We start from the raw sequence: 27634 nt of genomic DNA, 5'->3' as shown, positions 1-27634 counted from the left end.
AGGCCCTTTGGACCACATGGGTTACACACCACTGAGGGCAGCCCTGCTCCTGGTACCAACGCTGTCTCCAGGGCTTTGCTCTTTGATCTAAGCTAGTTGATCTCTTGGGGTTCCTCATCTAAAAAAAAAAAAATGTGTTGCTCAGAGGATTACACAAGATGCAAAAAGAAACGCATGCTTCCTGGCACAGAGTAGGCCTTCAGTTCTGTTGGTTCCTCCTGAAACTCACTGCCTTTAACAGAGAAACCCATGCTTTCTCTGACCGGGTAGCCTCCCGGTCTTTAATCCTTCAGCTTTTCTCCAACACAAATGCTAGAGGATGGAGGGTAAATATCATGCAGGCCCAAGGTCTGTCTCATTGGTGATGCTTTTGGGGTTCTAGATCTCTGGGGAACACTGAGAGAAGTTATTGGAGCTCAGACCCCTAACATTAAGACAGACACAGCCCATCGTAGGTTTCTTTGGGATCTGAAGGCAACATAACGTACCAGGCGTGCTACTCAGAATTATTCACTGGGAGAGGACAAGATGGGGGAGGAGTAGGGAGACATGCTCGCCCTCTCCCACAAACACAACAAAAAAAGCACATCTACAGAACAAATGACTCGCACAGAACAGCAACCAATCGCTGGCAGAGGAACCTAAACTCCAATAACGGCAAGAAGTTCGTGACATTACTGGGCAGAATGGGAGAAAAGAGGAGAGTGAGAGAAGGTGAATCCGAGCGGGACGGGCACTCCCGAAAGGGAACTGCGGAGGAGAAAGGGTTCCCGCACCCTGGAAAGTCACCTACCGGGGGAAAGATCAAACAAACCAGAGAAATCTCCAGATGCAGAGAAGAGTGTAGCAGTAAGTTGGAGTACGGAAAAGCCGATCAAGAACCCAACGGACCATCTGAACTATGGGCACAGTCACCAAAAATTGAGACGCCTGGGTGGGGGCTGGGCACCGAGACCTCCGCTCCAGAGGTTAGTCCCCAGGAAAGGGCCAGGGGACGCCTGGGTGGGGGCTGGGCACCGAGACCTTGGCCAAGGTTAGTCCCCAGGCTGGGGGGGCGGGGCAGAGCGGAAACTGCTTGGGAGGTCTAGAAACCATTTGACGGGGCAGAGACTGCCTGGGAGACTAGAAAACAAAGCTGTCGCAGAGAAAGGGAACAATATTCTAGGGACGGGGAAGTGGAAAGCTGCATCAGAGGGAACCTGGGAGAAGAGCCTGGTCTGCGCCCGTGTGGGGAGGGGAGAGAAGGGGTGGGTCCCCATAGAATACCCCCCACGCCATAGCAAGCTTACAGGCCCGCTAGCTAGCAGAAAGCTGTGCTTCCCAGTGCATTCCCTCCCCCCACCCCCACCACCCCCTACGCTCTCGCCGAACCTGGGGCTGCCTGCCATCCAGGAGGGCTGGCCTCAACAATTGTCTGAAGCCTACCACTGCAGGGGCTGTCCCTGCACAGCCCTGCTTGCCCTTTGGAGGGGCTACACTTCCACAGAGCAGCACCAAACACCACCAGCCCCCGAGAAAAGGCCTGCAGCCCAGAAAAGCTAGAACAAGCCTAGCCAGGCCAACGTGAATAGATCTGCCTAATTCTCGGATGGTTTTTCTGAGTCGGGCCACCCCGGGGAGGAGCCTCTTGGGTCTCCAACGGCCCTGCTAACCGCCCAAGCCCCCAGGGGGTGCTGAGACCTAGTGGACCAGCTGCATAGGACTGCCAGCTCCAGGCAGGACCCCCTGCAGCCCAGAAAAGCTGCAACAAGCCTGGCTGAGTCGGGAAAAGATCTCAGACGGTCTTTCTGAGTTGGGCTGCCCTGGGGAGGAGCCTCTTGGGTTTCCAGTGGCCCTGCTACCCGCCCAAGCCCCCAGGGGGTGCCCCACTCCCGTGGAATAGCTGCTCAGCACCACCAGCCCCCTGGAAGAGCCCCTGCAGCCCAGAAAAGCTGCAACAAGCTCGGCCAGATTGTGAAAAGATCCGCCTACATTCTCAGGCTGTCCTTCTGAGTTGGGCTGCCCTAGGGAAGAGCCTCTTAGGTTCTCAGTGACCCAGATAGCTGCTCCAGCCCCCAGGGGGTGCTGCACTCCTGAGGAACAGCTGCCCAACACCGCCAACCCCCTGCAAGAACCCCACAGCCTAAAAACACCAGAGCAAGCTCTGCATGACCACGTGAAATCTGCTACCATCGTGGTGTGGACCTCCCAGTCCTGTCTGCCCTCAGGAAGTCCTCCTTTGCTTCAAAGAAACACTGTTAGCCCCATCAACACTCCAGAAAAGCCACACTGCCTCAAAAAAGATTGACCAACAACGCCAGCCCTCAGGAAATATTCCACGGCAGTGACAAGGCAAACACTGCTCGATAACAGAGAGTACAACTCCCTCAGGAGAAAGAAAACAACAAGCAAGATGAAGAAGCTGAGAAACCACCCCCAGTCAAACCAACAGGAGAACTCACCTAAAACAGTCAGCAATGAAATAGATCTCGGCAGTCTGACAGACCTGGAGTTCAAAAGAGAAATAGTGAAAATACTGAAGGAATTAAGAGAAGATATGGACAGTAATGCAGATACCCTCAGAAAGGAACTAGAAAATATAAGGAGGAGCCAAGAAAAACTAGAACATTCATTTGCAGAGATGCAAACTGAACTAGGGGCAGTAAAAACCAGAATGAATAATGCAGAAGAACGAATCAGTGATATGGAAGATAGAATAATGGAAATCACTCAATCCGGTCAACAGACAGAAAACCGAATCAAAAAACTGGAAAGCAATATAAAAGACCTATGGGATAATATAAAGCGGGCCAATCTACGCATAATAGGAATTCCAGAAGGAGTAGAAAAAGATAAGGGGATGGAAAATATATTTGAAGAAATTATCGATGGAAACTTCACAAATCTAAAGGATACTGGGTTCAAGATACAAGAAGCACAGAGGGCCCCAAACAAACTGAACCCAAACAGACCCACACCAAGACACATCATAATAAAAATGGCAAAAGTTAGTCATAAAGAGAGGATCCTAAAGGCAGCAAGAGAAAAACAGAATGTTACCTACAAGGGAACCCCCATAAGAATATCAGCTGATTTCTCTACAGAAACACTACAGGCCAGGAGGGAATGGCAAGAGATATTTAAAGTGCTCAAAGGAAAAAAATATGCAACCTAGAATACTCTATCCAGCAACAATATCATTTAAAATAGAAGGGGAAATAAATTTTTTTTCCAACAAACAAAAACTTAAAGAATACAGCAACACAAAACCCAGGTTAAAGGAAATATTGAAAGGGCTTCTCTAAACCAAAAAGAAAGGAAGGAAACGGAAGAAAAAAGAAAAGAAAAAAAGAAGAAGAAGAAGAAGAGGAAGAACTAGGACTGAGGAAACTGCAATCAGAGAGCAGTCACTCAAATAAGCCAGCATACAGATTTAATCATGAACATGCTTCAAACAAAATAAAATTAAAAAGAAAAAAATAAAAAAGAGTCATCAAAACCATAAAATGTGGGCAAGGGATGTTAGGAAGTAAATAACCCTTTTTCTTTGTTTGTATGTTTCTCTTCTTAATTTTAATATAGTAATGAAGTGTTTGAACTTACAGGACCATCAGGCTAAAACACACAATTATGGGAAGGGGTTAGCATACTTAAAAAACAGGGCAACCACAAGCCAAAACCAAATATTGCATTTGCAAAAAATGAAAAAAAAATACACTCAAGCAGATAATAACAGGAGACCATCCAACCAAAAAAAAAAAAAGAATGGAGAACCATAGAATCAACTGGAACACGAGGTTCAAATGGCAATAAATAATCATCTATCAATTATCACCTTAAATGTCAATGGACTGAACGCCCCAATCAAAAGACACAGAGTGGCTGAGTGGATAAAAAGGCAAAAACCTTCAATATGCTGCCTACAAGAAACTCACCTTAGGACAAAAGATACATATAGATTGAAAGTGAAAGGGTGGGGAAAATATTTCACGCCAATAGACAAGACAGAAAAGCAGGAGTCACAACACTCATATCAGACAAAATAGACTTTAAAACGAAAGACATAAAGAAAGACAAAGAAGGACACTATTTAATGATTAAGGGATCCATCCAAGGAGAGGATGTTACTATTGTCAACATATATGCCCCAAATACAGGAGCACCCAGATACATACAACAAATATTAACAGACATAAAGGGAGATATTGATGAGAATACAATCATAGTAGGAGACCTTAATACCCCCCTCACATCAATGGACAGATCCTCTAGACAGAAAAACAACAAAGCAACAGAGATTCTAAAGGAAACAATACAAAAGTTAGACTTAATTGATATCTTCAGGACACTACATCCAAAAAAAGCAGAATACACATTCTTCTCAAATACTCATGGGGACATTCTCAAGAATTGACCACATATTGGGACACAAAGCGAATCTCAATAAATTTAGGAGCATAGAAATTATCTCAAGTATCTTCTCTGACCACAATGCCATGAAATTAGAAACCAACCATGGGAAAAGGAAAGAGAAAAAACCTACTACATGGAGACTAAACAACATGCTACTAAAACACCAATGGGTCAATGAGGAAATCAAGAAGGAAATTAAAAACTACCTCGAAACAAATGATAATGAAGACACAACCTCTCAAAATCTATGGGATGCTGCGAAAGCAGTGCTCAGAGGGAAATTTATAGCAATCCAGGCCTTTCTCAAAAAAGAAGAAAGACCCAAATTGACAACTTAACCCTCCACCTAAATGAATTAGAAAAAGAAGAACAAAAAAGTCCTAAAGTCAGCAGAAGGAAGGAAATTATAAAGATCAAAGAAGAAATCAATAAAATAGAGACTCATAAAACAATAGAGAAGATTAATAAAACCAAGAGCTGGTTCTTTGAAAAGGTGAACAAAATTGACAAACCCCTGGCCAGACTCACTAAAAAGAGGAGAGAAAGAACCCAAATAACCAAAATTATAAATGAAAAAGGAGAAATCACAACGGATACAGCAGAAATACAACAAACCATAAGAGAATACTATGAACAACTGTATGGCAACAAGTTTGACAATCTGGAAGAAATGGACAATTTTCTTGAATCTTACAGCCTGCCAAAACTGAATCAAGCAGAAACAGACCAACTGAACAGACCGATCACTAGAAATGAAATTGAAGAGGTCATAAAATCACTCCCTACAAATAAAAGTCCAGGACCAGATGGCTTCACAGGTGAATGTTATCAAACATATAAAGAGGAATTGGTGCCCATCCTCCTTAAACTCTTTCAAAAGGGTGAAGAAGAAGGAATACTCCCAAAGACATTCTATGAGGCCACCATCACCCTCATTCCAAAACCAGACAGAGGTACCACCAAAAAAGAAAACTATCGGCCAATATCATTGATGAATATAGATGCAAAAATTCTCAACAAAATCTTAGCCAACCGAATCCAACAACATACCAAAAAAATTATACACCATGACCAGGTTGGGTTCATCCCAGGTTCACAAGGATGGTTCAACATACGCAAATCAATCAGCATCATACACCACATTAACAAAAGAAAAGTCAAAAATCATATGATCATCTCAATAGACGCAGAAAAAGCATTTGACAAAGTCCAACATCCATTCATGATCAAGACCCTCGCCAAAGTGGGTACAGAGGGAACATTCCTGAATATCATCAAAGCCATTTATGATAAACCCACAGCAAATATAATACTCAATGGGGAAAAACTGAAAGCCTTCTCCTTCAAATCTGGAACAAGACAGGGATGCCCACTCTCACAACTGCTCTTCAACATAGTTTTGGAAGTCCTAGCCACAGCAATTAGACAAACAGCCTGCCAAAACTTAATCAAGAAATAAAAGGCATCCATATAGGAAGAGAAGAGATCAAACTGTCACTGTATGCAGATGACATGCTACTCTACATAGAAAACCCTAAGGACTCCACCCAAAAACTACTTGAACTGATTCATAAATTCAGCAAAGTCGCAGGCTATAAGATTAACATTCAGAAGTCAGTTGCATTTCTGTATACCAGCAATGAAACATTAGAAAAGGAATACAAAAATACGACACCTTTTAAAATTGCACCTCACAAAATCAAATACCTCGGAATACACCTGACCAAGCAGGTAAAGGACCTATATGCCGAGAACTATAAAACTTTACTCAAAGAAATCAAAGAAGATGTAAAGAAATGGAAAGATTTTCCATGTTCCTGGATTGGGAAAATCAATATTGTAAAAATGGCCATACTACCCAAAGCAATCTACAGATTCAATGCAATCCCTATCAAATGACCCAGGACATTTTTCACAGAACTAGAACAAACAATCCAAACATTTATATGGAACCACAAAAGACCCAGAATCGCCAAAGCAATCCTGAGAAACAAAAACCAAGCAGGAGGCATAACTCTCCCAGACTTCAGGCGATATTACAAAGCCACAGTCATCAAAACAGTGTGGTACTGGTATCAAAACAGACAGACAGACCAATGGAACAGAATAGAGAACCCGGAAATAAACCCTGACACCTATGGTCAATTAATCTTTGACAAGAGAGGCAAGAACATAACATGGGAAAAAGAAAGTCTTCTCAGCAAACATTGCTGGGAAACCTGGACAGCTGTATGCAAAGCAATGAAACTAGAACACACCCTCACACCATGCACCAAAATAAACTCAAAATGGATGAAAGACTTAAATATACGACAGGACACCATCAAACCCCTAGAAGAAAACACAGGCAAAACACTCTCTGACATCAACATCATGAATATTTTCTCAGGTCAGTCTCCCAAAGCAATAGAAATTAGAGCAAAAATAAACCCATAGGACCTCATCAAACTGAAAAGCTTTTGCACAGCAAAGGACACCCAAAAGAAAACAAAAAGACAACTTACAGAATGGGAGAAAATAGTTTCAAATGATGCAACCGACAAGGGCTTAATCTCTAGAATATATAAACAACTTATACAACCCAACAGCAAAAAAGCCAATCAGTCAATGGAAAAATGGGCAAAAGACCTGAATAGACATTTCTCCAAAGAAGATATACAGATGGCCAGCAAACACATGAGAAAATGCTCAACATCGCTGATCCTAAGAGAAATGCAAATCAAAACTACCATGAGATACCACCTCACACCAGTCAGAATGGCCATCATTCAGAAGTCCACAAATAACAAGTGCTGGAGGGGCTGTGGAGAAAAGGGAACCCTCCTGCACTGTTGGTGGGAATGTAAACTGGTACAGCCACTATGGAGAACAGTTTGGAGATACCTTAGAAATCTATACATAGAACTTCCATATGACCCCGCAATCCCACTCTTGGGCATCTATCCGGACAAAACTCTACTTAAAAGAGACACGTGCACCCGCATGTTCATTGCAGCACTATTCACAATAGCCAGGACATGGAAACAACCCAAATGTCCATCGACAGATGATTGGATTCGGAAGAGGTGGTATATATACACAATGGAATACTACTCAGCCATAAAAAAGAATGACATCATGCCATTTGCAGCAACATGGATGGAACTAGAGAATCTCATCCTGAGTGAAATGAGCCAGAAAGACAAAGACAAATACCATATGATATCACTTATAACTGGAATCTAATATCCAGCACAAATGAACCTTTCCACAGAAAAGAAAATCATGGACTTGGAAAACAGAATTGTGGCTGCCTGATGGGAGGGGGAGGGAGTTGGAGGGATCGGGAGCTTGGGCTTATCAGACACAACTTAGAATAGATTTACAAGGAGATCCTGCTGAATAGCATTGAGAACTATGTCTAGATACTCATGTTGCAACAGAAGAAAGGGTGGGGGAAAAATGTAATTGTAATGTATACATTTAAGGATAACCTGACCCCCTTGCTGTACAGTGGGAAAATTAAAAAAAAATAAAAGAATTATTCACTGGGCCCTCTGAAATTCAACTGCTTTTAATCAGGCCCAGAGCAAGTGAGGGTTCTGCAGCAGGTCCAGGCTTGGTACAAGTGCCCTGACTTGGACCATAGCACCAGCAGACCCCGCAGTGCTTGAGACATCCAAGGTGGATACATATGCAATGTGGAGTCTCTGGTGAGCCCCAACAGGGAAGTCACACTGCAGACTCCTGGGGTTCTGGAGCAAGACTATGGCTTTGGCATCAGAAAACTACTTACCATTTGGTAACCACTTCCTGCCATGCACTGGACCCTTAAGGAAACTATATGCCCTTTCAGTCCTCCTGCACCTTCCCACATGGTTTTCAGAGCTATTTGGATGTTGAAATTGTGGATGAGGGATTGCGGAGCTCGGCTCTGTAAAGACCTATTGAATGAATGAATGAGGAACATCTATACTCCCAGCCCTACCCCTGAGTGTGACCCCAGGGAGGTCTGTGAAAAAAAAAATGTATCTTGGAGAGTCAGAATCACTTACCAGAATTGAGTGCATCAACTGCAGGACTAAGGATTTGTTGGAGCCCCTGAGGACCTCAGGAAACTCTTTCTGTGAAAAGAAGCAAGGTGTCCTCTGTGAGCACATCAGGTCATCGGAAGGGAAACTGGTCTCCCTGAGGGCCCAGGCACCCACCTTTCAGAGGGGAGGCTGTAAGAGTAGGAACACTTTCAGCTCCTATGGGTCTATGTGTAAGAGGCAGCTTCAGTGGGTTAGTTGAGCAACGAAATTTCTTTTCACATTTGATAGAAGGCAGCTATGCCCTGTCATACCTCAGTCAGGTGGAGCTGAGGGGCTGCCATGTGATGGGCTGAGTGCATCCCCTACCAGATTCCCATGCTGACTTCCTAGGAATGTGACTGTGTGTGGAAAGAGGGTCTTTAAAGAGGTGGTTAAGCTAAAATGAGGACGCTGGGTTGGACCCTAATCCAGTCTGGCTGGTGTCCTCATAAGAAGAGGAGATCTGAATGTGCAGAGACTCCAGGGGTATGAATATGGAGAAGATACCATGTGAGGACACAGAGAGAAGGCAGCCAATGGCAAGCCAAGGGCGGGAGGGGGGCTCAGAGGAGACCAACCCTGCTGGCACCTTGATCTTGGATTTCTAGCCTCTAGAACATTGAGAAAATAAATTTCTGTGGTTTAAGCCACCCTGTCTGTGGTATTTTGTTATGGCAGCCCTAGGAAACTAATACAGGCCATAGATTGGCTTGAGCAGCAAGTTAAAAGAGAAGCCAGAAAATCTTGAAACCAGTGGTTTTTTGCTCTCTTTCTAAAGACCTTTGCAATTAGGGTCTCTCAGCTGTTGGCCAGCAGCCAGTGAGGTTTCCAAGTAGATGGTCAGAAACACAGGGACTGCTTGGTACAAAGTAAGAGCTATGAGCAATTATTTTTAAAATAGCCCTTTCCTGGCCAACATTACAATTTTAACACTTGAGGGGGTAGAAACACTATTCACTTGGCAAATAAATGTCTTTGGTACATTTACTGATGAAAATCTGGGGGGGGGTAATGAAGCACTTTGGTAGCTATTTAAACATACGTCTTCTGGAATCTGAGGGAACCCCCAGAGTCGTTCAATAATCCATGAGTATATTTTAACTACTGAGAACCCTCTCTGTATGTTCGGAGCTAGGATGTGCTTTTGGAGATTTCCTGTGGTTTTGAACAGCCAGCAATGGTAACACAGAGTGATGGCATCTGTGTAGGCTCTTGTGTTTTGCAGATCTGGGCACCAAGTCCCATTCTGCCACTTTAATAATTCTAATATCTAACATTTACTGAGCACCTACTATATGCCAGGCTATGTGATGTGGACATGTGAGGCAGGTAGTAATATTAGCCCTAATTCATAGATAAGGGACAGAGATTCAGAGAGGTTAGGCAGCTTCCAGAAGGTTACACAGCAGGTGAACAGAGAACTCAGCAATTACAGGCATAGCCTAACTGCATAAAATTTATACACCACTGTCTCCTCACCAACTAGGAAACTCAGGAAAGTCACGTTAGCTTCTCTGATCCTCAGCTTCTTTAGCTGAAAAATGGGGATAATAATGCCTGTTTGCAAGTTATTGTACAGATGGCATGCACTTGGCTTATGGAAGGCACTTGATCACTGTGGTTACTGTAGTGTGGTTGTCATAAGTAGCATCTGCCTTCTTTTTTCTAGCACAGATCCAGGAATCATTGAAAGACCTAACTTAAGCCATAGTCTGTGACTCAGTTGCCTCATTTACTATGAGAGAAAAAACAAGGTGGGAAAAAATCCCCACACCAACTTACCCCAAAACATTGTCCTGTGTATAGAATTAATAATGGGCAGATATGTCTTTAACAGCCCAGTGAATTCAGGGTTCTGATTCTAGGCAGTATCAGATAGCCTTGTAACTGGACAAACCTCTGCATTTTATAACCTCACTTCCCCCGGCTTGAAAGGTGGAGGTTGGTCTGCAGAAATGAATCTTGATGTGTTATGAATTTAAGCACTTTGCTCTTCTGAGGATAGATGAAAAGCTTATTTTGAGTGGGGATGGTCTTCTCAAACCACAGGATCAAGAAATCATGGCTTCTTTTCAGCTTTCAGGCCTCAGCTCAAATGATCCCTCCTCAGAGAATCATTTCTTGACCTCCCCACTCCTCCTCAAAAAAGCCTCTTCTTCTCAGCCTATGTCCTTCATAGCATGTATACTCTCTGAAACCATTCTTTCAACCTTGCATTTCATTTGTCTCTCCCTTGAAGAATGTAAATCTGCAGAAAGCAGGAACCATGTGACTGGTCAAATGCAGTTTTTTCATGAGTGTAGGGCGTGTAGTAAAGTCTTGGTTCATACTTGCTGAATGAATGAACTGATTCAATAATTGTGCAACATGCGCTACTTTAGAGAACATTCTTGGAAATCAAATGCCAGAACCAAGGCTGGTCATGAAAGTCTAAAGGACTGAAGTTTTCTAAACCTGAATGAATTTCACCTTCGAGGTAGTAATTGTGTCTATTTGAAACAATCACTTGTATTGTTTTGAACAAAGCTCAAATAGGTCCAAAACTCTCTTCCTTTTTTTCTAGAGACTTGTTAAAATCTCTATGAGAGGCAGAGTGGACACTTACTATGGCCACCCCTAATCCACAGTTCTCCTCCTCCAGAAAGAGGAAAGATAAACACTGTACCTGGGTGATAGGCTCCAGCCCTCATAAAGCCCTTTCATTGCTTGCTGAGGCCTATGGGCATGCCCAGTTGCACAAACAAACAGCTGCCTCGCTGTTGAGGGAGCAGGAGGCGGCAGAGCCGGAATTCTTACCATAGGCAGCAGGAAGCCACACTCATGGTTATTGACGCCGATGATAGAAGGAACTGGCTTAAATGATTTTTGAGTCAATAGTTCTATAGGCTCATGAGGAAAGAAAAAGCCATCAACCACTCGAGTGAAAGCCTTAGTTTCCTGAAATAAGACAGAAGAGAAAAACTGGCAACTGTTTCTCTTCACAAAATCTGTTGTCCCCAAACCCTAGCCCAGTTGAGCCAACCCACTACAGCAAAGGCATTCAGAAAGAAAAAATAGCCACTCTTGGCCCATCTCAGTGCATCAGTGTTGCCTGGCCAGATCTGCCATTCCCTTGGGCAAAGGGGCTCAACTTCTCTGAGCCTTAATTTCCTGTGTGCTAAATGAGGTTAATAATACTAGCTACCTAAGATACATAGTATCTCAGCACAAACATTCTCTTGGACCAGTGGAATCAGTATCACCTAGAAACTTGTCAGAAATGTAAATTCTTAGGCCCCATCCCAGGCCTGCAGAATACAAAACTCTAGGGGATACAGCCCAGCAAATGGCCCTCCAGGTGAGTCTGGCACAAGTTCAAGTGTGGAACCACAAGCCAAATGCGATGGCAGAGTGGCAAGGGGAGGGTAGTATGGGTTGGTGTGAGCATCTTTCTGAGATGTCTTCCCAGCACTGTGCTTGGATCTGGATGGATAACTTGTGGGTCTTAGGAAGCAACACCTGGCTCTATTCATGATTTTTTAAGGTCTCTGTTTGGGAACGGGGGTAGAAGGGAGAACACAAAAGAGCTTTCACGCTATATTGGGTCAAGGACTTATTATCCATTTCCTGGACTCCAGTACAACTCATGGCAGATTCTCAATACATGCCAAACAACTATTTAACAAACACTGGAATATGAGAGGTAAGGACCCCATTTTCTCAAAGACTATTAATTAGAAAGTCTCAAGATTAGAAGATTAGACATAAAAGATCATCCAGTCCAATGACTCTAGTGACTGAAATTTGTGAGCAGTCATTTAGACCCTGTTTGCACACCTATAGAGGTGGGTATCTCATGGCCTTCTAAAGGAGCCAGTCCTTTTTTAGACGACTGAGTTTTTAGAAAGTTCTTTGTTATCTTAGGCCAAAATGGATTTCCAACTTCCAGCTCTTGATCTTGACTTTAGCTTCTGGTGGCCTGTGGAGCAAAGGTGGTCCCTCTTCCCAGTGAGATGCCATCAATGCTGTAGAAGCAAACTTTGAATTTTTGTATTGTTGGATCCCTTCTCCAGGCTAGGAAGCATCCTGGCTTGTTAATTTTCTTTAACTATCTGTAAGGGTTCTATATTCTGCATTACTTTTTTTTTTTTTTTACAACTATTACTATGAATTCCCAGCCTTCCATCTGTCTAAGTCCCAAATGAAAATAAAAAGAGAGAGGTAGGATTTGTTTACCACTTCATTCAAAGGGTCAACCCTGTCCCCAAACTCTCCCCTCTGTCTTCACCTGATTGATGCTCAGCAATTCCTTGGATGATTTTGCTCGTAGGCATTGCAGCAAGGCCACGGAGTCTGACACACTGCAGCCACAGATTTTGGCAATCATCTGCAACTATTTTCAGAGAAGGAACAAGTCAACACATAGGGCTGAAAGCCTCCGAGAAAATGCAAATTGGAAAGTGTCAATCCAGCCACAGGCTGATGCCCTGTATATGAATTCCAGGCTGCTGCCTCTCTCACGCCCATGTGCTCATGATGGAAAGTAAACATTGAAGAACATTTCATCATCCTTGCTTTCTTGCCCAAATTTCCTGGTCTTCTCTAGCAATCACCAGAGCTGGATCAGTCTCACCTTGTCAGCTCTGCTCAAGCCCTATCCTTACCCCTAGCCTGGAACATGTGAACATGCCCTGAACATTTTTTTTCTATCTCTACTCCAGTTCCACTCACTCTTTGAGGCCCAAGCCCCATTTCCTCCAGAATATCCTCTTAGAGTATTGCAGGCCCCATGAACCCCTCCCTCTTCTAACTCCTGTTACTCTAAGGATCCCTATTTCCTTTACCTAGCCCTTTTCTAAACATCTCTTGCCCTGTCATTGAACTTTCTACATGTGTGGAACTTATCCCTTGAAGGTAGTGGTTTTTACTCTTCTGGGAGTCATGGATGCTCTGAGAGTCCAGTGGAAGCTTTGGATTCTCTTTGGAAAATGCACAAACATAGAATCTTTATACAATTGCAGGAGCTCTAGAACCACCTCCAACTCTCCATGGATTCCAGGTTAAAAATCCTTGTCATAAAAAGATTATAGTCTTCTCAAGTTAGTATATAAGTTCTACTTATAAAAACCCACGGGTCTTAACATAGAACTGGGAAAACAGTGAGTGCTCAATATGTGTGTGGTGAATGCACAAACTAAAAGTAGCTTAATATATCATGTTACCAAAATCAATATCCCCTGAGTATGGAGGATTGTGCTTTTTTTTTTTTTAACAACCATATTATAACTCTATGTTTCTACTCTTGGTGTACATTGTTATTTTCCACAAGGTGTCTAAGAAAATGGACCTTAAAATGAATAGTACCCAGGAGATGGCTTCACAGTCAAGTGCCTAATTAATATTCATTGAATGAATCAGCTCATTTGTTAACTCATTCATTCAGCAAACATTTATGGTTGCTGAATTTACACCAGATATTACACTGGGACATGAAAAATACAGAGACCTTGGCCTCTAGGTCTTCCTCTCTGGCAGAGCACTAAGACAAAATGATAGATGACAAATAGCTAGAGCATAGCCTCACTTCTGCCTCACAATCTCATGCCAGACAGTATTAGTCAGTCATTATTTCACACTGAGTTAGAAACAACCTCAGAATCTTTCTCAACATAGTACTTTAAGTGGAATAGAGTAGATATAGGAGATAAGCCATATATAATGCCAAGGACTGAAATGTATAATCACAAGCAAAGACTAATGAATAAGATGTAAGAACTATCACACATATGCTTATACGCACACACACACACACACACACACACACACACACACACACACACCCTGGATGCACACCAGCAGTGGTGCATTGCATATCTGGACCCATTTCCTATTGAACCAGGTATTCCATGGAGCAACAGTTTGGGCCAGCATCAGAATCTTTGGTCATGGTTAGGAAGGACAGCCAAGCACACAGTCTATGAACATTTGACCATATTTTCTCCTGACAAGCAGAGGAAGCTGGAGTAGAGTTAATAATATACCTACATCCTCATTCCTCTCGTAATCAGGGGCCTTCAGGTAAGGGATGATGGCCACTCCACTCTCCATGATGGCTCTGTGGAATAAGCCTTTGGCCATGGGGCTCAGAATCTGGAGAGAGAACACAGGAGACCCAGGAAAAATTATCCAGGGGGCTCTCCATCCATCACACACCCAGCCCTTCTTTAAAGAAAAATCCCCAGGAAGCCTCGTTCAGAGCTCTAAATTTAGAGAAAAAAGTCCTGGTTTGGGGGTTTCAAGGACTAGCTGTGAAGGTTTGGGCAAGTTTTCTAACCCCTCTCAGTCCCAGGTTCCTCATAAACTTGGAGGTCAAGCATCCTTCACTTGCTGTCCTTGAAATGAGACTAAGCCCCTAACTCACAATGTATTTGTGAGACTTGGGGGAGACAATGTGTTTTTAAATGTTCATTTACCATGAAAGCACCCATTGGATGTGAGTGATTCCTTGTCCTCATTTTTGTCACCTCCCCAACTGAGGTCCCTTCAAGTCCCAAAGAGAAGAACTCACAAGACTGGAAACACTTATGGCTCCAGCTGACTCGCCGAAGATGGTCACGTAGTGTGGATCCCCACCAAAGAACTTGATGTTCTCCTGGACCCAGGTCAGGGCAGCCACCTGGTCCATGAAGGCCCAGTTCCCCAGGGCGTGCTTGTCCCTGTGCTGAAGGGAACAGGCAGGGGGAGAATTTCAGTTGGCTGTCTGCTTCCCACAGCCCAGGAAGTTGGTAGGCTGGTGTCAGGGCATCACCACTGCAGCTGGAAAGGAGCTGGAAGTTTATTCCACCACCCCACGCCTTGCTCCCGCTCTAGGACTGCATTTCTCTATGGCCACAGCTCATGATACCCCTATTAATGATACCTAGAAGCATGTTCTAAGGACACTGATGGATACTGCCTCCTTCCCACAGAGAGGAAATCAAGGCACAGAGAGGTTAAATCCCTTGCCCAGAAGCAGATTTAAGAAATTCCAACCCACAAGTCTGGCCCCAGAGTCCATGGTGTTAACCATGTCCCCATGCTTCTGCCCCTGCAGAACAGCCTGCATCCCAGGATGAGTGGACAATTAATGGGGAAACAAGGAGGAAAACCCCACAGAATCAAAGAAATGCCCAAACCAAAACACTTGTGGGTACACACCATCTATGGGAGGAGCCCCAGATCATAGTCTACTCCTTCATCCTTCAGTCCCCCTCTCTGCTCCTCTCCTTGGTTCCCTTTCTCTGCCCATGACTGCTCGGAGTGCCCTAACTCCACCCTCTCTCTCCCACAACACCCACCTCTGGTCAGGAGCCAAGCTTTATTAATTTTACCTCCATTCCATTGTGGCTCCCACATTGGTCCCTGTTCCTCCATTTCTGTTTATCCTAATTCATAATCTGGTCACTTAGGATCTGGGTGACCTTGAACAAGTCACTTAAGTTGCTTCGTCTCAATGTTCTCATGTCTGAATGGGGCTAATAATAATGCCTGCTTCATGTGGTTGTTGTGAAGACTAATGGGGCAGGCACATAGGAAGTGCCACATACATGTTAGCAATCCCTCTAGTCGTTCAGTCATCACCCACTTCACCCCCATTACTTGGATCTAAGCTGCACAGTAGCTTCCTGACCAGACACCCCATCTGAAGCCAGGCACCCCTAGACCAGCCTGCACTGGAATGACCTTCTTGCTATACTGTTCTGCAGGACACTCCTGGGTCCCTCCCTCTTTATTGGATAAAAACAGTCACCATGAACAGCCTAGCATTCAAGGTCTTTCCCATCAGGCCTGTCCCTGCCTTTCCATATCCATCTCCTACTGTAATCCTCCTCTACCTGCCTATCGGAACCCAGATATTATAAACAATTTTTGGAAACCTTTCCATGAAGGACGCTTATAGACTCCCAAGGTACAAACCTGCTAAAAGTGTAATTGCTCTGGCCTGGGCATGCCTCCCAGCCATCTTTGTCTCTAGTGCAGCCCCAAAGTTACCTCCCAGTGCTAAGTGTCCAAAGCAAAGTTTGCAAATATTGCTCCAGGCCCACATGCTGCTACATTCCTTTCCAGCTTCCTAGTCTTTGCTCATGCAGCTCCCTTTGCCAAGTATGTGCTGTCCCAACCCCTCCTTCCCAAATCCAGTCTCATCATCAAGGTGCAATTCAAATGCCACCTCCCTTAGGAAGCCTCCCTGATTTTTGGCAGCTCCCTCCTCTGTCTCTATGGTTCCACTGCCTTTCATCGTCAGAGCATTATTCATGTCCTGCTTAATAGTCTGGGTATTTGTGTCCTGAGTTATCTCCTGAGAGACTCTCAAAGGTAGGATTCATGCTGGACTCCTTGGTGCCTTCCTCAGTTTCTGACTGTGGCTTCTCACTACTCCTTTGACTCACATTGTACCCTGGCCACAGCTTAGGTTCTGCCATGTGTTCTAAGTAGGATAATAGAAGCAGCCAAGAGCCTGTCTCTGTTCTGTGATCTCTGGGAAGTTACTTCATATCCCTGTGCCTCTATCTTTCAACTGTAAAATGGGAATAAGAACAGCATGCTTTTCATAGGGTTATTATGAGGGTCAATCAAAATAATGCACCGCAAGTGTATGGCACCATGCTTGGCTCATAGTACGTGCCCCCAACATGATGGATGTTATTGGAGGGAGGGAAGCTGATGAAATGGAGTGATTATTCTCAGGTGAGTTCTTGAGGAGCCTCGATATGAGGGCCTTAGAGCAGAGACTAACAGCTCAAACATCCTGTTTTTTCATATTCCAGGGCACATAACTGGGCTTTATTTCCCTTGCAGTTGGGTGTGGCTATGTGACTGAGTTATGCCAATGGTATGTGAACAGAGTGATAAGTGTCAACTCTGGGCTGACCCAGAAAGTCTACCCTTGCATGAGCCTCCATGTACTTTATCTGCTGGCCAGGTACCAAGGATCTGGGGCCCTAGAGGAGGGCAGAGCCATAAGATGGAAAGAGCCTGGGTCCCTGATTGACTGCAAAGAAGAATGTCTGTCAGTCAGAAATACTTGATTGGATTGTACTTGAGTGAGAAGGAGATTTTTATTGTTTTAAGCCACTGAAAGTGGAAGGGTTCTCTGTTATAGCTGCTAAAATTAGCTAATTTGGGCCAAATTTGTTCAATGTCACTGAAAGCTCCCTTCTCCTTAAGTTATTGGGCACTGAATCCCCTGTGGTTGCTGCCCAGCTGCCCCTTGGGGATCAGGAATATCAATCATTGGGGAGACTCACTTGAAGAAGCCGAACATTCCTAGTCGGTACTGGATAGTCACAACCAGCACATCCTCGTAGGCAGCCAGGGCAGACCCATCAAAGATGGATGCTGAGCCAGTCTCAAAGCCACCCCAAGGGAGCCACACCATGACCTAAGAGGGGAAAGAAACTCTCCAGTCAGCCTGCTGGGTACTCCCCTCCCCTCCCCATGCATAGTGGGACATTCTTTCTTTAGGGAAATATCAATGTCTCACTTTCCAAATAGCATCAGAGGTTTTGTCTTTTGAAGAAGGCCTAAGCTTAAGCATGTGGGCTCTGGCATCTGAGTGCCTGGATTTGATTTCCAGCTCTGCCACAGACTAGTTAGCTATGTGACCTTAAGCAGCTTACTTAACCTCTCTGAGGTTTGTTTTTTCTCATCTATAAGATGAGAAGAATTAATGTATCTCATTTATGAAGTTAAATAAAATTCTACATCTCAAATGCATAGAACAAATGTTGGCATATTTCAAGTGCTCAGAAAAAAAAATGTTAACTAAACGTCACTGAGTGACCCACAGGAAAATGGAAATTACTATAAGCCATTTATGAGAGCAAAAGCCACTTAAACCGTCCCCCCCCCCCTTTTTTTGTTTTGGCTGTACCCAGGGCATGCAGAAGTTCTCAGGCCAGGGATCAAACCCGTGCCACAACAGCAACACAAGCTGCAGTACCACAAGGGAACTCCACCACTTAAACTGTTTTACTCTAAGCCTTCTCCCTATTTATAGAGAAGAAAAGAGAAGAGAGAACAAAGGGAAGAGAAATGTGGAAGTTTTACTATATCAATTAGAAAAACTGAGACCATTGAACACCAAATATTCAAATGGGATTATCATGATTTATATTCTTAATAACACATCCCTTCCATTCTCTTTTTAAAGGCCATGTTAGTGACTGTAACTCTTGAGTCAGGAAAAGAGAAGAAAGTCCCTGAAGAAAAAGGAGAATTGGACAAAGCATTGGCCTTGACACCCAGATCTGCCACCTACTGTGTGTATAACATGGACCAAGTTGCTTAAGCCCTCCTTATGCCTCATCTTCTTCATCTGTAGAATGGATCCAATAATCCTTACCCACTGGGTTGTGGTGGGGGTTAGGAGAGATAATGTACTATCCCTGACGTATAGTCAACCCTCAGTCAGTATTGCTGTTATGATACAATAGAGCAAATTTCCCCTTGCAGTGACATGAGTGAGAGAGGACGATGGTAGGGTGTGATTAAAAATCAGATGGTAGGAAGTTCCCATTGAGGCTCAGCAGGTTACAAACCTGACTAGTATCCATGAGGATGTGGGTTCAATCCCTGGCCTTGCTTGGTGGGTTGGGGATCTGGCATTGCTGTGAGTTGTAATGTAGGTCTCAGACATGGCTCGAATCCTGCCTTGCTGTGGCTGTGGTATAGGCTGGCAGCTACAGCTCCAATTTGACCTCTAGCTTGAAAACTTCCAGATGCTGCAGATGTGGCCCTAAAAAGCAAAATAATAAATAATAAAAATTTTGGTAGAATATGCCTCTCCACACACTTATACAGAGATCTATTACATTTTAAAGTGAAATAGTTCACATTATTACGTATCTTCATCGCAAATAGAAAATTTGAAAAGGCATTTATCTTTTCTAAAACAAGATTTCCAAACAACAACAACAAAAAATCAGAGTTCTTTTAAGCAGAGTCTTTTCTAAATGTTTACAGACCATTAAATACCCAACTGAGAGGAAAAACAAAACAAAATAAAAATCAAAGATCAAGTCACTGCCAATAAGGAAGCAATCAGAAAAGAAGAGAAAGTGAATCTGCCATTGGAGTGATTTTTAAAGAAAATTATTGACATGTCAAGTTATTACATTTCCCTTTTACCCAATGGGGCCTAGGTCCGATTCCAAACACCCAGCCACTCTGCGTGGGTCCTAGACCCAAAATCTGCCTGCTAGAGTCCCCAATATAGTAGGCAGTCTTACAGGGAGCTTGGAGCCAGTGTCTGCGTGGGCCGGTGCATGGATGTTAAGGTACAGGCAGTCTTCCGACATTCCAAATTTGGGGTAATGCACCTTGAGAATGTGTTGATCTAAGAACAGCCACTCCGAGTTCTGGAGGCACCTTGGAAGGAGAAGAAGAAACCCCCAGAGCTGCTGTCAGCAAACTTGCCTGGAAGAGGCCAGTTCTTGTGACAGCAGGGAGGCTTGGTGGTTTCCTGTGCCTGAGGAGAAGAGGCATATAGAGCTCTTGGTACAAAGTCTAATGATACTCCAACCTCCTTAGTGGCCCAAACAAATTCTCTTTGATCTGGTTCCTGGGTAAGAAAGCACATCCTGCAGAATAATTATATTAACCCCTAGCACCCACCCATGCTACCCCTATCACCATAATCCAGACACATACATAAAGACTCAAACTGGCTCAACAATTCCCCAAGCTGTAGAAGGTAAGACAATGGGTTGCATACCAAGGGCTTTGCTGTGGCACCTCCCTCCTCTGCCGCTAGAGGAACAAAAGGACATCTCCAGGCTCTTCCACTAGGAACCAGCCAAGATAGGCAGGGAGATTCCTGCATACAGGCCTATGCTTAAGCTGGTCCCTCTGCCCAGACTGCTCCCTCCTGAATCTGCTTGCTTATGTTCTTCCCTTTCTTTCATATTTTGTCAAAGTGTCACCTCCTCTAAGAAGCCTTCTGAGAGTTCTCCAGTTAGACCACAGCTCTTTGGAAACACCTACATACTTTGTGTTCTCTCCTAGAATTTCTCCTAGTGGACAGCTAAAAGCCTAGGGCTCTGTATGAATCCCCTTGGTATCTTACAGTCCTTAGCACCAAGCCTGACACACAGAAAGATTAAGTGAGATTGTATAAGTGAATATGTCTACTAAGTGATTAGTTAGTGTTCGTTGTTTTCTTTTAGTAGAAGAGTGTTCAGATTAGGCGGTAGGAACCATTGCTGCAAATGCCTTTTTGTTCCTTTGCAAGTTGTATATCAGAAACTGAAGCTCACTGCATTCAACAAAGCCATGCTTGACTTCCCCTCAACGCTCCCACAGCGCCATTCTCTGACCCATAATGCTTCCCCTCCTCACCCTATATTTTAATTGTCATTATTGTTTATGTCCTCACCATCACCACCAGCCTGCAGGTGCCTGAAGGACAGCTGTATTTAACCCCTGTCAAGGTCCATGGACTAACAGAGAGCCAGTTACTGAGTAGATTCTCAGTGGATATTAGTTGGGTGAATGAATGAACAACTGAATGAGGGAACAGATGAGATGCAGCTTATTGGACCACATGAAGTCTTCTTCCATGGCTCGGTGAGTCTTCTGGCATCAGGACCCCAATGCCATCAGTCAACATGGCCCAACCTGAGGGCTTCACAGAATCTAAGAGTCAAAATATCCTTAGCAATTTCCAAATCTCAACCCCCAGCCAATGCACAAGGCACCTCCACAATTTAACTGGGAAATGACTGTCCATCTAAGCTTGAAAAGTTGTACTGTCTGGGAGATTCTGCCCTGCCAGCAGGGTCACTGAGACACTGGGCACTGTGTTGGCTGCCAGAGTTAAAATTCCACCAGTGTGATTCTCACTCTAAAGCCCTCACCCAGTCTGACCATGGAGATTAAGCCCAGGGGAGAGGTCATGTGGAAGCACTTCAACAACCCCTTCTAACCAAAAGATTCAGTAAGCCTACCACAGTGATTCCCAAACCTGATTAATCTCCAGAATCCCTAAAGAGTTTCCTTATAATTCAGCTTCCCAGGTCCAGCTCTTCCCAGGTCTTCCTCAGATTCAGGAAGGAGAGGAAAGGAGACCAGGGAATCTGCAGGTTCTAAACAATGCCTCCAGCAGTTCTCCTGATCAGCCAGATGGGGAGCCATACCATCACAGAAGCCTCACCCACATCTACAGCCCTCCACATCCTCCTCGCTGATGGCCCCAGCCCTTTTGCCCACTGGGCTGAATGACCTTTATTCCCTTTCAATGCTCTGCCCCTACTCCCAGGTCACAGGCCACCCATGGGACTGAGCTAGTTCTTACAATTTAGGGTAGGATGTAGCATTGAGGAAATCATTCCAGGGCAATGCAGGCTTTGGCTTTGCAAATCGTAGGGGTCCCACAGGGGGTGCAGCATAAGGGATCCCAAGGAATATGTTCACAGGCTTGTCGTTTCCCAGCACAGTAGCTTGCTTCCCCCGGACCCATCCCAGCCTGGTGTTCCTCACTGGTGCATCCATGGCTGACTCTGAGGAGACACACAGGGAGCAATCAGGAGCCAGCAGGGAAAAGGCTGGGAACAAACTAAACTCAGAACTCCCGACAGTGGGCCGCTCTTTCTCAACACAGAGGCTGTGCAAGTATCTGGATTCCTTCTCAGTGTCCACTGGTTCCTTCGAAATTTCCTTAGATGTCATCTGCCTTAGAGCACCAACTCAATTTATCTTCGAAGCACAGCACCAAGACACAAAATTTCCCTCTGTTACCATGGGAACCCATCTCCCTCCTGCTGCACACATTTCCCTTACCATGGAACTGATAAACACCAGCTTCTATAGATCCTAGGACCCCACAAAATCTTCTAGTCCAAAGTTCATCACATTTCAGTCATTTTCATATCCACCTGCACAATTGGTGGCATGTCTGTGCACTACCCATGTAACTATTGGCTTTTTAATTTTCTTAAAATTAAATTTAAATAAACTTAAAAATTTTTACATAGAGGAACTCCAAACAATAATATCTATGGAATTGTGGTTTTGATGACTTAGGTATACGCTTTTGAATACACATGAAAATACACACATGGCAATGAAAATTTAAAAAGTCTCATGCAGATGCCACCTGAAATTAGCTCATCCACCTTCAGAAGTATGAGGAGGACACTTGGAGAGACTGAGAGTGCAAGCTTCTCAGTTTCTACATCAAATATGGAGCCTTGAGGAGTTCCTGTTGTGGTGCAGTGGTTAATAAATCCGACTAGGAACCATGAGGTTGCGGGTTCGATCCCTGGCCTTGCTCAGTGGGCAGACTATCCAGTGTTGCTGTGAGCTGTGGTGTAGGTTGCAGATGCGGCTCAGATCTGGCATTGCTGTGGCTGTGGTGTAGGCTGATTAGACCCCTAGCCTGGGAACCTCCATATGCCATGGGAGTGGCCCTAGAAAAGACTATATATATATATATATATATATATATATATATATATATATATATGGAGCCTTGAGAAGTCAGCTACCCAGCTATTTATTCAGAAGGACCCAGATGTCTTGGCACTACTTGTTCTAACATCACTTCAATAGTGACAGTCCTCTCTGGGCAGCTGGCATTACAGAAGCATAGGCTCCATCCCATGCCCCTTCCCAGTGTCCAGGACAGAGGGTTCTCTAAGCCCCCACAAGGTTCGAGCAACCCAAAGACAGGACTGGGTCTTTGATGTTCTACCAATGCCTAAGAAGAAGATTCTGGCCCAGGACTCTCAGCAACACCAGGATATTGATCAAGTACCCTGAGGTTATGACACAGCCCTCCATGGGCTTCTAGAGATTCCTGAGAAGTAAGTTCATTTCCACCAGTGGAAAATCCTCCAAGGTAGGGAAATTCCCTGTCCCACCTTCAGAGAGCCCTCCTCTCCCACTGGGTTTCTCACCCTCAGTGGTGGCTGCAAGGACCCAAACAGCCCAGATCAGGGTCTGGCCTGGGTGCACCCACTCTGTACTCATCTGGCTGGACCTCCTGAACTCCCTGGACATCCACAACTACAGCTGGCCTCAGGGATCTTCAGTCAGGGACAAAAAAAAGGAGACAAGTATTGAGCAGGCAGACACAGGACACAGGCTCGGTGAAGAATAAGAGCATCAGACTAAGATTTTTGAAGGAATTAGCCAAGCAAGACTTTCCTGTTCTAATTTACATAAGAAGAAGCTGATGATTAACTCTTAAGTACAGGAAAGGTAATTGGTAGGCTCTAGGATCACAGGATGGTAGACTCAGATAGTACTTTTGGGTTCAGGTAAGTCAGAGACCTCAACTCAGATGCCTACAGAAGCAAGGAAGGCAGCAAACAAGCAGTGAATGAAGATACAATAGAGGTACAATAGGAGAGACAAGAGAGAATGGTGGGGACTGTGGAAAACTGAACAGTACATGCTCTATTTAAAGGGGCAATGACTTCTCTAGTAAACTGGCTTGTGACAGTGTAGGTAGGTCAAACCAGAGGTCTATGATATCTCTCAATTTTTAAATACAGCCTCAATTTTTAAAAATCACCACATGAGTCCAACATTAAATTTCTACTGGCTTGAGTTGTGTTGTCAGTGAAGACTCTGCAATTCTGATCTAGACCCAGGCCTCCCACTATAAATATAAAGTTCTCTGCATGATGAGAACCATAGACTGGGGGCAATGAACAAAGGGACTGCTTATTTCAGACATCTGTACAGTCAAATTCCCCACCTCTGATGTGATCATAAATAACTGCCCACCAGGAGATGAATGGGCGATGGGTTGGAAATATCTAAAATGTTTCCAGCTTGACTGCATGGTTCACTCAGTTTCGTTAAACATTAAGCATACAAATATCTTGGTTCATGTCTATGGATGTTTGTTGTAACAGATTCAAAAGACTTAAAGCTTTTTAGATATCAAAGCACTTAACTCATGCCTGGACCATATAGTAGGTGGTCAACAGTGCTTTCTAGATTGGAATCTCAAACTTGCTTGCTTAAGACCCACCCATTCAATGTGTGCTTTTAAAAAGCTGTCAAGAAGTTCCTGTTGGGGTTCAGAAGGTTAAGAACCCATTATAGCATCTATGAGGATTCAGGTTCGATCCCTGACTTCACTCAGTGGGTTAAGGATCCGACATTGCCGCAAGCTGCTGCACAGGTTGCAGTTGTGACTTGGATCTGGCATTGCTGTGGCTGTGGCAGAGGCTGGCAGCTGCAGCTCTGATTCGACCCCTAGCCCAGGAATTTTCATACACCATAGGTGTGGCCCTAAAAAATTAAAAATAAATAAAATAATAATAATGAAATAAAAAGCTGTCAAGAAGAATGCAACTTCTCTTCCTGCCTTTCCAAGTGGGCCTCTCCTATTACGGCAGCCCTAAGCAACAGGGCTCTTGCCCATGGCATTGAGATCCTTTACTTGGCCCAGGTTCAATCTTAATTCTTCCTCAGAAATCAAGGGCGTCCTTTGAACAAATCCTTTCTTTTCTCTGGGCCTCAGTTTCCTATCTTATGACAACTGAGCAGACATTTTAGGATTCTAAATTCCAGAGACCTAAGGATAATGAAGTTTCCGTTCTTACCTGTGATGTCAGAAGAACCCAGAGGATGGTAGGAGGCAGAGAAGGAGAGGAAGAAGGCTGCTGCCAGGATAAGTGATTGGCTTTAACGCACAAACTTTACCAGTTCAGAATGGCATCTCCCCTGGCCCTGCCAACCCAGGGTCTCCAATGTTCATTTTGTCTATAACCTTGAGCCTTCTTAGTCTGTCTCCATGCTCTGGCCCTTCCTCGTTGCCACCAAGGAGAGTCTCCTTGCTCTATAACTCTGTCTCCCCATCCAATCAGAAATAATATTAATTCTTGATACCACTACTCACTCAACAGTTTTTAAAGTGTCTACCCATGTATTGCCTTACTGTCACCTCTCCCCTCCACACATACACACACAAAGAAGTCTTTCTTCTCCAACTTCTTATCTTTTAAAACCCAGTTCAACTGCCACCTCTTCCAAGAAGCTTTCCCAGGTTCTCCTTAACAACTCAAGGCTTTGCTTTTCTGGCCCCTCTTGTTTCCTAAGGTATGGTAGTCATGACTGTCTTCTTCCTTGAGAAGGTTCTTTTCCACTCATGTATCCATCACAGCCTTTTCTGTGTATCCTCGTATTTCCCCAAACTCAGCCACTGACCTTCTAACTTTACAATTTGAATCATTCCCACTACTAACCTGACTATCAATTCACTTGATACTTTTCTTTTAATTGACCTTTAAAAAACTACTATTAAATAAATCTTTAATATCTAACATGATAGGGATAGTGTTTTGAAAAGAGTAAACCAGTAATGTTTTGCAATTCTGTATTGCAAAATCATTCCCCCTAACCTGAGCAATCACTATGGTGATGCAAGAGGGTATGGTGTAGAGGACTTCAAAATAGGGCAAAGTGGAGAGTCTGCTCCTCCTTTACAGTGGATCTTGGGAAAGAGAAGGGAACAGAGGTAGGGAAAGTAGGGGATGACACAAGATGCCCTGAGTCCCCCTCTTAGGCTCTAAGTCCTCTAAGTCCCAAAGTGGGAATTATGAGAGGCAAGAGAGGTTCGTGGCAACCTTTGTTCTCCAGGTGGAGGCTGATGCTGGTGTGTCTGCATCTCTGAACCATCCTACAAGCAACCATAACAGAATTAAGGAGGTTGGATGAAGAGAAATCTCAGGAAATGCTCCCACTTCCTTTAGACCTGCTATTCCTTGGAAGAACCCCAGATGTGGTCTTGAAGGGAACTCACAGATGACTGAGAACCTGGCTGGGAGGTGGATGGCAAAGGGGCAGGGGGCCTCCTGAGGTGCTTCCCAGGCTTGAGAACAAAATGAAACCAGTCTGACCTGGGTGGAATACAGTGCTGAGTGCTGATCATGGCCAAAGTGGGGGACCAAATCAGCAAGAGAGGTTCATGGGCTTTGACCAAGTAAGAAGATAGACCACATGTTAGAATTCATCATCCTTCCAGGAAACTAGTGCAGAGGTAAGTTGCTGTAGGGACCACAACAAGAGGACTTTCACAAGTGGATCTAGGCTCCCTCTGGCCTTCTACTCATATAGTCATACTGGACATCTTGGAGAAGAGGAGAGAGGATAGAAAGTAAATATGAGAGGTTATACATTTATTTGAAAAAGCTTATGTTACTTAAAGAGACTGTTTAAAGTATTGAATAGGATTGAGTTTACTAGATTAAATCAATGTAATTTTCCCCATTAACCGGGGGACAAGAGTGTTCTCTCTTTGTTAAAAAGGGAAGTTAATTATTTATATATATTTCACATGTATGCACATATGAAACATGCTACCACCAAACTGAGTCGATCTTTTTTGGCACAATCATATTAAAAGAGAACTCCTCTGGAGGACAGGCTTCATATTGCATATCTTCTGTTTGCTGTTCTGTCTAGGTCACCTATGATTATCTCAAATGCAGGACCTACATTCCAGACACAGATACATATCAGGAAACAATGGTGTTAGCTTTCATGTATGGAATGCCTTGTAGGTGTCAGACCCTGGGCTAAACGCTTTGTAGCCATTCCGCAATTTAATGCAATGATTCCCATTTTGTAGATGAAGAAATGGAGGCTTTGCAAGGTAGGATGAATTGTCAAATGTCACAAAGCTGAAAAGCATCACAGCTGGGACTCGAGCCCAGATTTTCTGCCTCCAAGCTGCAGGATTTGGCATTTAGAGAGGATGGAGTAAGAAGTAAGGAACAACAGTTAGATCAGGGAGGATGGCTGACTTCTGCAGTTCTTGGACTATGAAAAATCACTTAATCATTGGGGAAGCTGAGTAATCACTTGACATCACCTCCTAAGACCTTGATGTCCCCATAAGTAGCACAGACCAGTGGCCTGGATGGCCCCTGAGAGACAAAGACTTTTAATGGGCTCTCACTGTCCTCTGGATTGTTCTGCTGAAACCCTGAGGGAGAAACCAGAATTAGAGAGGACTTTGGTCTGAGGTGTGGCTTGAAACATGTGCTAATCTACCCCTGTTGATAGGCAGTGCAGATCAAAGCTCACTTTCTCACTTTCTGATCTTACAAGGGAAGGCTGAAGGAACCCTGAAGGCATCAGAGCAATCTTGTGGCCTCAGGCTGGAGACCAGCTTGCAGGTTGACAAAACAAAGGGAGGATAGTCTACTGATGGA

General features: G+C 44.2%; 1 protein-coding gene across 1 annotated transcript in view; it reads right to left on the bottom strand.

Moving 5' to 3' along the window:
* CES5A (carboxylesterase 5A) overlaps positions 1–24177 on the bottom strand; it is a 31932-nt gene extending 7755 nt beyond the window's left edge. The window contains 10 exon segments of the mRNA XM_021097098.1: positions 8427–8495; positions 11241–11381; positions 12712–12816; positions 14469–14573; positions 14992–15139; positions 15232–15233; positions 17707–17844; positions 19694–19832; positions 21757–21961; positions 23360–24177. Coding sequence (XP_020952757.1) covers positions 8427–8495; positions 11241–11381; positions 12712–12816; positions 14469–14573; positions 14992–15139; positions 15232–15233; positions 17707–17844; positions 19694–19832; positions 21757–21961; positions 23360–23462 — 1155 coding nt within the window. The 5' untranslated portion in view covers positions 23463–24177.

Source organism: Sus scrofa, chromosome 6, assembly GCF_000003025.6.
Source record: "Sus scrofa isolate TJ Tabasco breed Duroc chromosome 6, Sscrofa11.1, whole genome shotgun sequence".
In the NCBI taxonomy this organism is placed as follows: Eukaryota; Metazoa; Chordata; class Mammalia; order Artiodactyla; family Suidae; genus Sus; species Sus scrofa.
The sequence above is the reverse complement of the archived record's forward strand: the minus strand, read 5'-3'. Positions and strand labels throughout refer to the sequence as shown.